We start from the raw sequence: 17,592 nt of genomic DNA, 5'->3' as shown, positions 1-17,592 counted from the left end.
ACCTTGCCTCACAGAGTTGAAGACTTCTTCAGGTTGCACACACTTCCAAGACTGTTGGATGCAGAGGGATGTGACGCTTTGAGCTTCACAAATGAAGCTGAGCTTCTCACTGTGAAGGGCAGCGGAGCTATGTTGCCTTCTGAATTACTTTTGACTGTGGCCAAATCTGAAACACAAAAAGGTTGTGCATCCTTCGAACACGGTCACTAGACAAATTTACCTTTCTATAAATTTAATATTCACAAAGGAGTGGATCTCTCTTACCTGCAGCGAATTAGAAAGTTCTGATAGTTTGCTTCAGAAGAAACCATTGTTTCTGTTACTATCTATCTTGCCCAGGTTCCTGGGATTTAGCAGGCATGGCCTGTGGCTTTTTAGATCATCTCGTGAAAGCAGGCCCTGGCTCAGGCACCAGTCACCACCTGCATAGTCCTCTGAGTCTTCCCTGAGAGCAGGACCTGGATCAGTGGTCAACCATCACCTAAATAGTCCTCGGAGTCTCCCCTGAGAGCAGGACCTGGATCAGTGGTTAGCCATCACCTGCATAGTCCTCTTGAGTCTTCCCTGAGAGCAGGACCTGGATCAGCGGTCAACCATCACGTACATAGTCCTCAGAGTCTCCCCTGAGAGCAGGACCTGGATCAGTGGTCAGCCATCACCTGCATAGTCCTCTGAGTCTTCCCTGAGAGCACGACTTGGATCAGTGGTCCACCATCACCTACATAGTCCTCGGAGTCTCCCCTGAGAGCAGGACCTGGATCAGTGTTCAGCCATCACCCGCATAGTCCTCTGAGTCTCCCCTGAGAGCAGGACATGGATCCGTGGTCAGCCATCACCTGCATAGTCCCTGGAGTCTTCCCTGAGAGCAGGACCTGGATCAACCATCACCTGCATAGTCCTGCGAGTCTTCCTGAGAGCAGGACCTGGATGTCAATCAATCATAGCATTTGTAAAGCGCACTACTTACCCGTGAGGGTCTCAAGGCGCTGGGGGTGGGGGGGATGCTACTACTTCTCAAAAAGCCAGGTCTTGAGAAGTCTCCTGAAGGTCAGCAGGTCTTGGTTCTGCCGTAGGTGGGTGGGGAGGGTGTTCCAGGTCTTGGTTGCGAGGTGGGAGAACGATCTGCTGCCGGAGGTCGCTCTTCGGATGCGGGGGGACTGTGGCGAGGGCGAGGTCGGCAGAGCGGAGCTGGCGGGTGGGGGTGAAGAAGCTGAGTCGTCTGTTGAGGTTCGCTGGTCCGGTGTTGTGGAGAGCCTTGTGTGCGTGGGTGAGGAGCTTGAAGGTTATCCTCTTGTTGACGGGGAGCCAGTACAGGTCTCAGGTGGGGTGTGATGTGGCTGCGGCGAGGGATGTCGAGGATCAGGCGTGCAGAGGCGTTCTGGATGCGTTGAAGTCGTTTCAGGAGTTTGGCCGAGGCTTCTGTGTAGAGGGCGTTTCCGTAGTCCAACCTGCTGCTGACGAGGGCCTGGGTGACCATTCTTCTCGTTTCGGAGGGGATCCACTTGTAGGTTTTGCGGAGCATGCGGAGGCTGTTGAAGCAGGAGGAAGAGACGGCGCTGACCTGCTTAGTCAAGGAGAGGGTGGAGTCGAGGATGACCCCTAGGTTGCGTGCGTGGTCGGTGGGTGATGGGGCTGTTCCCAGTGCGGTCGGCCACCAGGAGTCGTCCCAGGCCGAGGGGGTGGATCAGAGGATGAGGACCTCCGTCTTGTCCGAGTTCAGCTTCAGTTGGCTGTTCCTCATCCATTCAGCGACGGCCTTCATTCCTTCATGGAGGTTGGTTTTGGCGGTGTGGGGGTCCTTGGTGAGGGAGAGGATCAGCTGGGTGTCATCGGCGTAGGAGATGATGTTGAGGTCGTGTAGTCAGGCGACGTGGGCGAGCGGTGCCATGTAGATGTTGAACAGCGTTGGACTGAGGGATGAGCCCTGGGGTACGCCGCAGATTATCTCGGTGGCTTCGGAGCGGAAGGGTGGGAGGCGGACGCTCTGTGTTCTGCCAGAGAGGAAGGAGGTGGTCCAGTCCAGAGCCTTCTCTTGGATCCCGGCTTCGTGGAGGCGTGTGCGCAGTGTGCGGTGGCATACCGTGTCGAAGGCGGCTGACAGGTCCAGGAAGATGAGGGCCGCGGATGTGTGGTCAACCATCACCTGCATAGTCCTCTGAGTCTCCCCTGAGAGCAGGACCTGACTCGGTGGTCAGCCATCACCTGCATAGTCCACGCAGTCTCCCGTTAGAGAAGGACCAGGATCAGTGGTCAACCATCACCTGCATAGTCCTCGGAGTCTCCCCTGAGATCAGGACTTGGCCCCAGTTGTCAGCCATCACCTGCCTAGTTGCCCTGAGTTTCTCCTTAAAATAAAGCCTGGCCTAGAAGTCAGCCATCACCTGCATAGTCTGCTTTGCCAGTTAAAAAATATACCTAAAATAAATTGTGAAATTATAGGCTTCAAAAAGTACTTGAGCGTGTTCTACTAGGACATGGAGCAACAAACGTGAAAATAAGCGGTGGCAAAGCCAGGAGTTTAGGCCTTCGCAAGCCTTTGAAGTTTTTACATTTTTGTGATCATCTGAAATGGGCATTAATGTTTCGAAATAATAAAAGTAAAAATGCTGATGTCGAAAGGATGCATGCATATGTTTGCAAAAAAATGAAAAATGACTCATCCCAAATACACATTAAAAAGCATAAATTAGCCTCGGCACAGGCACTGAATTTGACTACTTTTCAGGTGCATGTGCAAGTGAAGTTGTCATTCACAGTGAAGAGAATCCAAGCCTGAAATGAGCTGACCAACTAAACTTCCGGAAAAAAGTGTGAATGACCCTGGATGTAATGGCTGCGAACATACATGTGGACCAATAGCATTTTAATTAGGGCACATGTACAAATAAGTGCGCTTTGATAAGTGCAAAGGTCAAACATCATAAGTGATTTAGGAAAAATGCTTTTGACTGACTCGGCGATTGTAAGAATTACTTAAAGGTAAAAACTCTACTTCTAGTCACGGCTGCTTTAATGTGGTTATAATTTACTGAACAAATTTAGCCCATTGTATCCTAAATTTGGTTAAGTATTTTTTGTTAAAACAAAAACATAAAATGCTACGGCACTATATATGCAGTTGTGCGGAGTATAACCTGATCACTATTACTACTGCTGAGGGAGGGGGGGCATCGTAACCCACTTGAGGCAAGAATGTGTTCTATACTTATTCTGGGACTTTGAGTTAGCATTTCTCAAGCATTGGCTTTCTCCAGAACCTTTATCCATTAGCTTGAGACATTGTGAATCGTGTGCAGCTCAGCCAAAAGGAGTATTTCAGTCTCACTCTTTAGGTCTCGCCTAGGCAGCGATTGCGCTGTCTCTTCGAAATGTGCTGTATTCAGGTATGGACTGAAAGCACCATCCATTTTCCATGCATCTTTTCAATTGGCTCCTGTTACTGTCCTTTATAAATGCTGGCTTTTGATTCATTAATAAGCTTAGTAGTCTCCTTATTACCGCATTTTGTCCTGCTGTAACCTCCCGTGAAGACTGCTCCTGTTACACGTGTTGTTACTCTGTATGTTTTAATTACAGTCTGTGAGCACTATTTTCTTAAATGACTTTCTCATGCAGGACACGCTGTCTAGCAACTGCTTTTTCTTTTGTCCAGCGCGATGCATGTCATGCTTTATCTTATGTTTTTGGGCTTTAGCTGCAATATTGGCAACCCGCCTTTCTTTTCTTTTGTGTGGCTCGCAGAACAGGATGTTGAAACTGCACACAACATAATATTTTTTTTTTTTTAAGCAGGGTGGCATTTGACACTTTTTGTAAAAGCAGCACGGCATGCTGCGCTTTAATTTTAATTTTTTTCAGCTGCACATAATCTTATGTTTTAATTTCATCAGCGAAGCACGCCGCGCTTCAAGTTCAACAATAGCGGCTGCGCCTTTCTTCTGCGTGGCTCGCCCAACTTGATCTAAGTTTCCGTTTTCAGTGGTTACAGCTGGGTACGTGTCTTCCAGCAGGTGCGATTAGCATCCCTGCTATGTCAGACTTTGGCATCCGTTTCCGCTTCATGCTGCAGTTCTCACATTGCCTACTTGAGTTGCCTGCATCTAACGAAAGCCCAAGCAGGCCGCTCTTTCTCTGCGTAGCTCGCAGAACTTGTTGTTAAGACTGCACACAACATAATTTATATTTTTTTACAGCAGCCCTGCACACAACGCTTTTTTTTTTTTTTTTCAGACACACATAATCTTATGTTTTAATTTCAACAGCGGCGGCCGCATCTTTCTTCTGCGCTGCTCACCCAACTTAATCTAAGGGTCATTTGCCAGTGTATACAGCCAGGGACATGTCCTTTCATTTACAACGCCAATAGCTCTAACTTTCACAAATGTGAAGACCAATTGCATTGCAAATGCTTGTTAACTGTGAGCTGTTTGGGTGTGCCATTCTACATTCATTGTAATGCATGTAGGACCACTTTGCAGTCAGTAGGCAGGCCAGTAGCACTCGGGAGCAGGAATTCAAATATACATGCCGCAGAAAAAAGGGTTGCTCCAGAGGAGACTTCATAAGCTGGGACACATCCAGAGGCTGCGTGCTGTGATTGTGTACTCGACACTGTTTATAATCCTTGGCGTGTGCTGTTCATATGTCACAAATATGCATACCTTACGGCTGGTTTTATTGTTAAGTCCACCAGAACTACCCAAGCAGCAGTGACTTTTCATTTCTCATTAAAGGCCCTTCCTTGCATTGTTTGAGCCTTGGAACAATATCGTAGAGAATGACACAAAATGTCATTGAAAATGTGTATTTGATATATTGTTGTGATTTGTCCACGTTTTTATGTATTGTTTTATTTAGCGGCTGTATGTATGGATTGTAAAGTCTAGCTAATCGTAATGTAATATATGAAACATGTATACACCTAAAACATTTTGCTGAATATAAAAAAAAATTCTTGCAGCATTGCGCCGATTTTTCGGGAATTGGTGTTGAAACATTGTGTGAACTCTCCTCGCGTTTCCAAGCACTGTAAATAAATACCAGCTCTTACTATTGATCAATTTATGGTACTGAATTTACGAAAAGATGAAGGGCTAAGTGTGCCCTGTTGGTTTCGGTCTCATGACTTCCAGAGCAGAACCTTTGTCAGTTAAGCTCACTGAGCCACCCTACACTGCCAGTAATGCGGCAGTGGTTCACAGCCCCATAGGGCGCCCGGCTGAATATTTTCTGATGCTGTAGAAGAAAAGGATGCACTAGTTGCACTACTCCTTGTTGTGTGTTCCTGGCAGAAGGCCTTACACCGCTCCTGTGTGCTCTCTCCGCAGTTCTCCATCTCTCTTCCCTTCGCACACTGCTTTCAGCTTATCCTCTGGCTGCCGTCACAGTCTCCGCCCCTCTTCTCTCGGCCCAGGCTCCCTGCCCGCTCCTTGTCTAGTGCTGTGTGTTTAGTTACAGTTTATTTTGTGTACACAGCACACATAAACTCTCCACAGATCATGTCTGAAAGCCCTGCCGAATATAAAATAGAATAATGTAAACAGCCATAAATCCAGTCCCAGAATTAACTGTTGACTGAACGGAGGCTGCAGTCCGTGCTGAAACCGTCACCGGGCGCTGCCGCCGCTTCGCAGGGTCTCCAGTCCCAGTTTATCAACGGAGCGTATTCCCCGGTGTCCCTACTCCGCCCCCATGTGTTTGATCACTCCCCGGTAACCCGACACCCGAGTCTTCTTCCTCGCGCCAGCACTCGCCCTCTGACAACTTCTCCCCACATCAGCGCTCACATACCACTACAAGTCTTAAAACCCTTCTCTGCTGGGAGGGCAAACAAGCACTGGCAAAGACAATAGGTCCGCCCTCGAGACTAATGCCACTAGCTTTTCCTTTTGTTCCTGTGGAGAAGCATTATTTGGTGTTGTAGTGAAATTATGTGGTGTGGGGTGCAATTGTGTGGCTTGTAATTTTTGCGGTGAGTGGAAATATGTGGAGTGGGATTTTGTGGAGTGACATATATGGTGTATAGAGAAATTAAGTGGTCTGTAAGTATGTGGCATGGAGTGGAATAATGTGGATTGGTGTTGTGGAGTGGCATGGATTGGAATTATGTTTTGTGGTGTTGAATTATGTTCTGTATGGTGGAATTATAATATGTGTAGTGGAATTATGTAGTGTGGCGTGGAATTATGTAGCATGGATTTGTGTTGTCAAGTGAAATTGTGTGGAGTTGAATTGTGTGGTGTGGAACTGTGTGGCACCGAGTGGAATTATGTGGTATTAAGCAGAGTTTGTGCAGTGCAATTATGTGGTGTGGTGTAGAATTATGTGGAGCTGAATTATGTGGTATGAAGAGGAGTGGAATAATATGTTACGGAGTGGATGTATGTGGAGTTGAAATGTGTAGTGTAAATATGTGGCAGAGTGTAATTATGTGGAGTGTAATTATGGTGCATGCTGTGGGTTTACATTGTGGCATTGTGTGGTATGTAGTGCCATGAAATTATGTGGCATATTGAATTATATTGTGTGGATTGCAATTATGTGGTATGGAGTTGGATTATGTGCTTGGTGTGGAATTGTTTGTGGTGGAATTGTGTTTTGTGGAATTGTGTGGTGTTCGTTGAGTGGAGTTGTGTAGCGGAATTATGTGGCATAGTGTACAGTGGAATTATGTGGCTGAGTGTACAGTGGAAATATGTGTCTGAGTGTACAGTGGAGATATGTGGTATTGAGTGTAGTGGAATTAAGTGGAGTGATCTTGTGTGTCGTGGAGTTATGTGGAGTGGTATTTTGTGGTGAAGTAGCATGAGTGGAGTAGAATTATGTGGCATTAGTAATCATGTGGTGTGGATTGGATGTATGTGGTGTGTAGTACAAATTATGTGTTGTGGGGTGAAATTATGTGGCGTTAATGTCTGTGCCATTGAATTGTGTGGCGTTGAGTGGAATTATATTGAGCGGCATTATTCGGCATTGTGTAGATTGTATTTATTTGAAGTGTTGCTATGTGACATGGAAAACGCACACGCGCACACACACGCACCCCCCCCCCCCCCCCCCCCAGGTTCATTATCCAATAGGAAAGCTCGGGGTGAGCTCCTGCTGGCTGCATCCGTGCATAACACATAAGGTTAGCCAGAACCTCGGTTTCTATGGAAGAGTTTAGAATTCTCACTTTAATCACTTCTAATATAAACAGGACACATATCAGACCAGCAAGCCTGCGTGTCACGCGGTACCGGCATGTGTCACATGGCGGCCAGGTGAATGACTTCATCACATGGGGACCTGGTGGTGAGATGGGAACACACATGTAGTATGTTCTCACCTGGTGTCTGGAGAATGTGCCTTGCCATCATCCGTTGTGGGCTTTTACCAATGCTTATTGACATGGAATGTCCTTGCGCTGTGGGGAAGGGTGGGTGCAGCTTCAGCTGGGTGTACAGAGTGGTCCCTACAAAGTACCTCGACGGACCACACCACTCTTCAAAGCCCCCCTAAACTCCCCTGCCGGCCCATGGATGAACCACAGTGGACATCGGTGCGATGCTGCCCGGTCTGAAGGACACTTGTGGGAACACACTGAACTCAATTACTATAGTGCATACAAGCAGGCTGACCACAGCCCCCTCCCTCGCTAGACAGATGGCCCACCCGAATCTAGGGCCTTTTCACAGGCTTGCACGATAGGAATGCCACTGCACTGATACCCTTTCAGTGCCAAGAGACATGACGTTTGTGCGCTATATGCACTACAATGTTCTGAGTAGCCACGTTTGTTAAACCAGTGTAATGAACACATTTACTTTTATCACATATCCCATCACCGCTGACAATATTACGCGCCTTCCTTGCCCCCTTCGGTTCTGGGCCGAACCCGTGGTGCGCGCGCTGTGTATGTTTGAGGCTGATTCGCTGACGTCAGACAAGGCAACTACTAAGTACTGTTTTGCTCGTCCCAGCTTATGTGCTCGGCTTGAGATAAAAACAACTGTGCGAACAAGTATATATCCCGGAGCTATTTTGAGACCGACAGGCCTCTGCCCGTGCTGAGGGTGGCCCGTGCCAGTGCTGAGCTGTGCCAGTACTGAGAGTGGCCTCTGCCCGTGCTGAGCTTTGCCAGTGCTGAGGGTGGCCTCCTGCCAGTGCTGAGGGTGGCCTCCTGCCCGTGCTGAGGGTGGCCTCCTGCCGGTGCTGAGGGTGGCCTCCTGCCGGTGCTGAGGGTGGCCTCCTGCCGGTGCTGAGGGTGGCCTCCTGCCGTTGCTGAGGCTGGCCTCCTGCTCTTGCTGAGGCTGGCTTGTGCCAGTGCTGAGGGTGGCCTGTGCTGTGGATGGCCTCTAGCCCTGCTGACGGTGGCCTGGGCCCCAGCTGACGGTGGCCTGTGCCCCAGCTGACGGTGGCCTGTGCCCCAGCTGACGGTGGCCTGTGCCCCTGCTGACGGTGGCCTGTGCCCCTGCTGAGGGTGGCCTGCTGACTGTGCCCCAGCTGAGGATGGCCTGTGTCCGTGCGGAGGGTGGCCTGTGTCCGTGCGGAGGGTGGCCTGTGTCCGTGCGGAGGGTGGCCTGTGTCCGTGCGGAGGGTGGCCTGTGTCCGTGCTGAGGGAGGCCTATGGCTGGGCTGTGACAGTGCCGAGGCTGGCCCGCGCCAGTGCCGAGGCTGGCCAGTGCCAAGGCTGGCCTCTGACAGTGCCGAGGTAGGTCTCTGACATTGCCGAGGTAGGTCTCTGACATTGCTGAGGCAGGCCTCTGCCCGTGCTGAGGGTGGCGTGTGCCCGTGCTGAGGGTGGCTTGTGCCCGTGCTGAGGGTGGCTTGTGGCCTGTGCTGAGGCTGGCCCGCGCCAGTGCCGAGGCTGACCAGTGCCGAGTCTGGGCCGCGCCAGTGCCGAGGCTGGCCTCTGACCGTGCCGAGGCTGGCCTCTGACCGTGCCGAGGCTGGCCTCTGACCGTGCTTAGGGTGGACCGTACCAGTGCCGAGGTTGGCCAGTGCTGACGCAGGTAGGTCTATACCAGTGCTGAGGCTGGGCTGTGTCAGTGCCGAGGCTGGCCAGCGCCAGTGCTGAGGGTGGCCAGCGCCAGTGCTGAGGGTGGCCAGTGCCGAGGCTAGGCTGTGCAAGGACTGAGGCAGGCCTGTGCCGAGGCTGGACAGTGCCGAGGCTTTCATGCGCCAGTGCTGAGGGTGACCTGTGCCAGTGCTGAGGTCGCCTGTCCCAGCGCTGTGACTGGCCCGTGCCAGGGAAGAGGGTGGCTTGTGCCAGTGCTGAGGTCGCCGCACGAGAGAGGGAGCCGGATTATAAACAGTTCCGGCTGCCCGGCCTCCGACAGCTGCTGCCTGTGAACTGCACCGCGACTGCCAGAAGCCGGCATGCGTCCTGAATTCTTATGCAGTGAACGGGTGACGACATTTATATCGCATTCAGAATAAGCAATAAGAATCGTTGCTCCAAAACGGAGGTGACATCGCACACAACGTGACGACATAACAGGAAGTGATGAATGACAGTATTTGAGTCGAAGCCCTTTTATTTACTTCTTGAAGACGCACTTCAACAACAGCTTTGGGGTAGCAGTTTCCTTTTGGTTAAGAAGTTTTTATGAAAGAGTTAACGTACATACAAGATGGGTGGATGGATATTCATTTTGCAAACATACATGGGAGAATATTAAAGCTCCCGTGCCGTACATATTAGTTGGTAATGGCCAAAAGAGAACTTGTTTCCCTAATAAATACGGGAAGTTTGCATAGGAAATAAATATACTCTGGCTACCATGCCTGTATCGAGAACCGAACTGCTACCATGTGTAATGTCCTTGCAGACTGGGCGTGTTAACTATGGTGTGTTGGCAAGTCATGTTGTGTTGTTTGTGCACACTGCAACTAAACATTCGCCAATTTCTCTGTCTCTTCGCACCTTGGGTAGGTGTGTGCTAGGATCTAAAAGTTGAGGGTGGCCTCATTTATGTAGGTGTAGCATATCTCGTGATGGGTCACTGCCAGGTGATTCGTGGCGGTGGTTCAAGTCTTGCACTTACAACCTAAGCAAAGATACAGACCACCACCTAACCAGAGATACCCAACCCTAAAACCACCACCTAACCAGGGATACTGAACCCACAGACCTCAACCTAACCCAAGATACCTAAGCTACAATCCACAACCTAACCACAACCTGGCCAGAGATACCTAATTTACTGATCACAACCTAGCCAGAAAACTAATTCTACCATGAAGTTATGAGGAACTCTGTGTTATTCACTTCAAACAAGAACGTGTTTTGATCCTCGGTGACATTTGTGGTGGTGGCAAACACCTCCACTTCATTAAATATAGCCATACATGTTGGTGTAATATTTAAGAGCCTGACCAGGTAGGAATTTGTGCATAGAACTTTAAAGCCCTTCTCCCAACATCTTTTTCTTTGAGGATTTTAGGGCATTTTGAGTCTAGAAAAACATTATACATGTAACATACAGTGGCTTTCAGTCAACCTTCTTCAACCATTGGCCTGTTGTGTCATTCACATTTTTCCACTACAGCATACAGCATTGGTCACTGGGTCAGCCCACTTCTGCCACTGGCTAACTTCTCTCTGAGTGATAAGTCTTCTCTTTCACAAAAAGCTGCTGCAAACACAAAGTAGTTTCTTTCAGTGACTGGGACTTCTATGGCAATGTATGCTTTCTGAGACAAATTAGATAGGTCTGCTTTTAGGCAATGTTTTTCTGCTTAGGGCCGGCAGATGCCCTAACAGTAAAGGCATAAAGTAACCTGGTCAAAACTAAACTACTATTGACAACCCCAAAAGGCTGTCGGCCAACTCTAGACCTTTTGCATTAGCCGATGCTTGTTTATCAGTGTAGTAGCCAATCTTTCCATCACAACGCATAAGAAAAAGCCCCTATTTCATTGGGAAATTCATATCTAACTTAGATGTTTACTGGATGTAATGGGCTTTATCTTGTTCCTAAATATATTGCAGTATTAATGGTATACATTCATTACATCGGGACATGTCAATGTTGAACTGTCGTCCTAGTTTTTTTTTCTGTAGAACTACTCCATGTTTTTTGCTTCACAATTTTTGCAGGCCGTTGTGATATGTTTGTTTGAATTGAGCTGATTACTTAATGAATATTTCCCTATTATATTCTACGCTTATATTTTACATATAATAATGTATCATATAAAGGGTTGTAAAATGTATCTAGTGACCTCCCCGAGAGCTAGTGAAGATTGCGCTGTAAAAGTTTATGATTTTTCTTGTATTTGTTGCAATAGTCACAACTAGTTTGATATGTGTGAATAGGCGCATCCATATTATCATACAGAAATAGAACCTGAAAGGGAGAGATTTTTAAAACCAAGGGACAGGGTGGTACTGTCAGACTTCTGATCACCGTCACTGAGTGGCGATTTTTAGGTGACAGTCACGCCTGGTGCAGGATAGTGGGTGCCTTTTTTTTAAATTCACTGAATATACATAAGCCTAGTTCAACCAACCTTTCTTCTAGACTCTGTGTTTATTTTGAAGTAATTAAGGACCACCAGGTAAAAAAAAGCTGTGTTTCTTCAAGAAATGGAAACCAGCTGCCAACTACAGGGTGTACAGTCGTTCAATCAATCAGTCAGTCGGGGATTTGTAAAGCACAGCAAATCACCCGTGAGGTTCTCAAGGCGCTGGAGTTCTAGCTGCTTCATGGTGATCTGTTCATTCTTGAGTCCTTTCCTTAATTGCTGGAGCGAAGGGGCAGTCGTGAGGTGCAGGGGAAGGTCGTTCCACGCTTTGGCTGCCAGGCGTGAGAAGGCGTGTTCTCCGCTGTTGCCTCGGCAGATCTGAGGGATGTCGGCGAGGAAGAGGGAGGTGGATAGTAGGTGTCTGGTCGGTTGGTGGAAGGTCATGCGTTTGTTAATGTATGCTGGTTCCTTTTTATGCACGGCTTCGTATGCATAGGTTAACAACGTGAACTGGCATTTCTTCTCAATCGGGAGCCACTGTAGCTTCTTGGGAAGGGGTGTAATGTGGGTTCGTCTGGAAAGGTCGAGCATGAGTCTGGCCTCTGAGTTTTGTAGTCTGTGTGGTAATTCCTATGCAGAGTGTGTTCCTGTTGTCCAGTCTGCTGGTGATGAAGGCCTGGGTGACAGTCCTTCTGGTGTTGACTAGGAGCCACCTGAAGATCTTTAGTTCCTCTTTTGCCTAAATGGACGTACATCAAATTTGATTTAAATACTCTCTTTAATGCAACTCTTTCAAAATTGTTTTCATTTTTCCAACACTTCTTCTCTCATTTTAGAAGGGTGGATAAACTCTAGTAGCCATATGTACAAAACATTTCTGCTGTCATACCCGGCCCATTCTGGCCATTTCTGACCGCAAAAATGCTTTTTCATATGCACAAATGCAAAATCAAGATTTAGTGCAATTTGGTTTAGCGATTCGGTATTTGGAAGGGGAGTGTTTAGGGCGTCCCTTCCTAAAACCGAATCCCAGTTCCATGCATGTATGTTTTGCGAGTGAATTATGGTTGCAAAACATACATTTTTTACTAACTGCTAAAAGGTAGTAGTAACAATTCACAACTAGAAAGATGTCCCTATGGGACCCCTTCCCCTTTAAAAAATGTAAAAAAAAAAATTACTACCTACTCTTAAAAACTGAAACTTCAAAGTTTCATATCTTCTTTTTAAACACATCCCGTTTTCCATTAAGTTTGGTGTATCAAAAATCAATTACAGACATGGTAGTCTGCTGACCCCAACTGACCACCATCCCTGTGATGGCTATCATTCCTAATGGGTCACAAATTGCGACCTACCTCATTAATATTCATGAGGTAGGTCAATTTACGACCCATTAGGAATCCCTATTTAAAAACATTTACGTTTTCTTACATTACAAATTGTAATTGTGATTTGCTAACTGTAAATCTGTAAGAATTGCAATTAGGAAAGCGTAATTCCTAAATTTTGACGATGTGGCCTTGATCCCTAATCTTTATCTCAAAAAAGCTAAATATTCTCAAAGTAGAAAGATAAAAGTACCAGGGGTGAAGATCTTCACCGACTGCTGAAGCTCGTTGTTTAATGCAATCTGTGTCTCTCTCTAAGATTACGCTTGTGTTTGTCTCTTCTCTCCAGATGAACCTGATCCCGGGCTCGGCTGCTGCGGATGGATGTTGGTGATTATATCATTTTTCTTCACGTTGATTACATTTCCCTTCTCTATCTGGATGTGCATTAAGGTAATTATAATGATTTGCACCTTCACAGAACTAACTATGAAAAAAGATGCTTGCATTGAACTTCTTCTCACAAAAGACCTAATTATCAGCTTTTGAAGACTGATATTTGTGAAAATTATAGTTGACTCCTCCAAGACACGGAACTGACAAAATTGCATAAGGAGTCTGTAACTGCACCCGTAATTCCACAGCAGAGGCTTAACTCAACAACCCTCTTCCAATAGCCACTAGGTCACAGTCCTCAAAATAAAATAAGGACTTTCAAACACATTTTTCTTAGATGCAACACCAGACCCCTAAGCTCAAGAGTTCATGTATGTGGACATTATGGCATGGGTGTGGGATTGGTTGATTGACAGCAAATGTAAAGAAGCTTTTAAGAGATTATTGGTGGGATGTTGTAGTGGGCGGAGAACGGTTGAAGAAAGAATCCAGAGATGACACCAACCATCTTGGAACAGGTCCTTGTTTAATTACCAATAAAATGCTCACAACAGCAGAGCCACATAGACCGGTCCGAGAACTGCTGGACAATGACTCAATCAGCCGCCCTCAGAACCTGTTCAGTGTTCCATAGCAAACACATGACATAGGAGGTACTTAAACATGTACCAACATTAACATACAACTCCATGAAGTAAACTCAACCTCACACTAGATCATCCCCCTCCCATACACAAATAAAGCATAGAAAAGAGTGAGCAAAATACTCTTTTAAACAAATGAAGAGCTAAAACAATAATCCTAAAAACACAAAACATCCTGAAAGGCAAAAGTTGGCCTAGCTGATGAACAATACTAAAGTTGCGGAAAAATGCAGTACCTATCGTGTAAATTGGAACAATTCAAAATCCTGTAACCTTACAGGTAACTTCACAGCTCTAGAACTGTGAGTTCTTCCACAGTCCTGCGTCTTTCCCAAAGAAGTTCTGTTAGGAACGTGGCCTCAGGCTAGAGCAAGATCACGTTCCAATCATCTAAGAAGATCATTCTCACCTCAAGCCATGTCCTTGATGGGACCACACATGTCAGTAGAAAACATAGTCACATTCACAATTACTTTAGCATGTGCATTGGTGTATCTCAGCTTGAGCATCACTAATAGGAACCACACTATCTTTGTTCCACCACCCTCTGCCTTGTAAAAGCAGTGAGGCTTTACTGGTTCTGACTACTTTGACAGGTAGAGTAAATGTAGATTTCCCTTTCATCACCTTTGTGTTTTTTTTTAATAAAACCCAATCGTTAAAATTAAATTCGACATTACGCGCCCCTTTCCTACAATCCTACAACTCTTCCTGTTTGCTTTGTTTCATCAAAACCGCAGCTTTCAGGGAATTATCCTTTTGACTCCCTCCCCCCCCCCCCCCCTCCCCCCCATTAGGTCTGGACATCATGTCCAAAAGCAGTCTGTAACCACCCTGGTATGAGTTTAGTCCTAGCTTCTCTGCCCCTCAAACTTTTGAAAGGTGACATTTCAGTAGCGGAGTGATGTGTGGTTAAGTACGCCCAAATCTTTTCCTCTAAAAATGCACCCACATCCCAGCGAGTAGAAATGGCAGTTTGTATACCTTCTTCACCCTCTCAACGAGACCATAGGAGGATGGACTATACAATGCAACTTGCAAGTGTGTAATGTCCAAATCAGTAATGAAATAATTCGTTTCCCTTTACATTAAATGCATGCCATTATCTGTCACAAGATATTGCATACACCCTTTAATGAGAAACACTTTCCTCAAAACATGTATGGCTGACTTGGTGCTGGGAGAGTCTACAAAAGAATAACAGATCCACTTCGAAAAGTAGTCGACTAACGCAATGAGGAACTTCGATTCAGTAGGTAATAAGTTGAATGGTCCAGAGAAGTCCATTGCAAGTTTGACCCAGCGTCCTGCAGGGAGTGGCACTGGAAGCAATGGTTTGTTAGAGGTTTGCCAATGTTTATCGGAAACAATGCATTGTGGACATTTATCCTTTGGAGCTGAAGCAGATCTTTCAAGCCCTGGCCACCAAAAGCACAGTTTTAACTTTTTACATCTCGCTGAAATGCCTAGATGGCCATCATGACCTAACAAGTCCATGCGTTCTCGTAGAACAGATGGAGGAACGACCAGATCATCTCATAAGAAAATTAGATTTTCAGAAGATAATTCAGATGCCATTTGCCCAAAGCTGCGTAATTCCTCAGATGGCAACTTTCCTGATGGCTAACCAACTCGCTTGAAATGAAAAACCTTCTGTAGAGCATCATCTGCAGTAGCAGAAATCCATTCACGCTCACAAATCCATTACGCATGGCAACTGCGTCCGCCACAGCACATTCCTCTTCAGTAAAAAAAAAGGCCATTCGGAGTGGGCAGTGGTTGGTGTGAAAAACAGTCCGCCTGAAAATTTCTCCTCCCTTGTACATATTTGACATTTACATTATATTCTTGGAGTTTTGACAGTAACCTCACTGGTCGTGCAGAAGCCTTACCTAACCCATTGCCACTTAACAGAAACACCAGGGGTTTATGGTCCGTGTACAGATCAAAAGATGTACAACAAATATAAGTACTGAATGTGTCCACTGCCCAAACACAGGCCTTTCAATTGTACTGTAGTTTACCTCCATCTCCGACAGAGTGCGGAGGTAAAAGCTACAGTGGTTTCCTTTCCATTGACCCACTGCCCAAATACAGCTCCAATTCCTTTCGGGCTGGTATCTATGGGAATAAAAGATTTACCAGCAGGTTAAAATGGCTGTAAAGTGGGAGCACTTGTGAACAGTTCCTTAAGGTTTTCAAATGCCTCGTTAATCTCCACAGGCTATTCAAACGTAGTCCCTTTTTTGAGTAACAGTCGCAAAGATTGAACTAAAAGGGCATACCCAGGAACAAAACGAGCGTAATACTCGCGAAGGCCCAGGAAGGACATCAAAGCCTCTATGTCCGTGCGTGGGGGTGCTTTCTTATGGCCTCTACGATCCAAGATTTAGGTTGAATACCAGATTGTGAAATTGTGCGACCCAAGTATTCAACTTGGTGTAGCAACAAATTACATTTCTCCAAATTAACCGTCATGCCACGGTCCTCCGAAATGTAAAAAAAAAAAACCCTGTCCTGAACAACCATACGTTCTCCCTTGGTTTTAGTGAAGACTAATATATCATCCTGGAAGGCTTGACACTGTGTCTCATTACTAAAAAGTAAGTCCATCACTTTCTGGAAGACACCTGCTGCTGATGCAAGACCCAAGGGCAGTCTGAGATATTTATAAGACCCCTGTGATGTTACAAAAGGAGTCAAAGGTTGGGATTCAGAACTGAGAGCAATCTGATGGTATGCTGAATTAAGATCAATAGTGGGGAAAAAATAGCATCACCAATGTTAGCAATCCGTTCATGTATACGTGGTTGGGGATAGCTATCCACAAGTATATTTTAATAAAGCGACCTGAGATCAACACATAACCTCAAGTCAACGGACCGTTTCTTCACAAGAACACCAGAGATACCCACTCTGAGGAATCCATGGGAGTGATTATCCCCTCAGAAGTGAGTTTCTCCAGAAGTTTCTTCAAATCCTCCCTTACACTCATGCGCACAGGTCACACTTTGTGTTTGACTGTCACAGCATTCTTCTTAAGCTTTATAATATGCTTAAAACCACTCACTGCATCAATAACATTGCTAAATACACTTTAAAATGTGTTCGCTAAAGACTGCATCACATTATTATGAATGTACTTAGACAAAATTGGTACTTGCCCCAAGACACTAAGTACTTCATGCCCAGGGTGTAAATAGATGCCCGGTCTTACCAAATCCATGCATCCAACCAATAATTTCTTGTTCTTTCACAGCTGTACCTTGGTACAAATTTCTACACCCAAACACTCAACTGAGGATAAGAAATAGCCCAACAAATCCACACCCTGTTCTCCAAACACCTTGGGATTGATATCTGATGGAATGAGAATTTTACCTGAGGCCAATCTTTGAAAAATGTGTAAACTGCTAGAATGGTAACAGGCGCACCAGAGTCCACCATAACGGTGAGCGTCTTACCATCTGTCATCGCCTGACAGAAAGGTCTCTTAACCCTTTTTTTCAATGGGGAGTCGGGTGCATCTATAATTAGCAGCAGATTAGAAAATCTATTAACACGCTCTTGAGCTTCTGCTGAATCACCACTCACATTCATATTACTAATGTTAACTTTGTCAGATGTAGGACCAAAACTCTTGCAAACCCCCTGAAAATGTCCCATTTTCCTGTAGTGATTACACCTCTTACCAATAGTGGGACATTTAGGATTATTTCTGAGGTGGTCCCTAGAACCACACCTAAAACAAGAACTGAATCCCCTTCTGC

At 46.2% G+C, this 17,592-nt stretch overlaps 1 protein-coding gene across 2 annotated transcripts in view; it reads left to right on the top strand.

Annotated features, from left to right (window-relative positions):
• STOM (stomatin) overlaps nt 1-17,592 on the top strand; it is a 164,820-nt gene that overhangs the window by 76,894 nt on the left and 70,334 nt on the right. For both annotated transcript variants that reach the window (XM_085613686.1, XM_085613685.1), the window contains exon 2: nt 13,132-13,235. In XM_085613686.1, the coding sequence (XP_085469812.1) occupies nt 13,132-13,235 (104 nt within the window). The remainder of the gene's footprint in view (nt 1-13,131; nt 13,236-17,592) is intronic.

Source organism: Triturus cristatus, chromosome 1_2 (assembly GCF_964204655.1).
Source record: "Triturus cristatus chromosome 1_2, aTriCri1.1, whole genome shotgun sequence".
NCBI lineage: Eukaryota > Metazoa > Chordata > Amphibia > Caudata > Salamandridae > Triturus > Triturus cristatus.
This window is presented reverse-complemented; position numbering and strand designations above follow the sequence as displayed.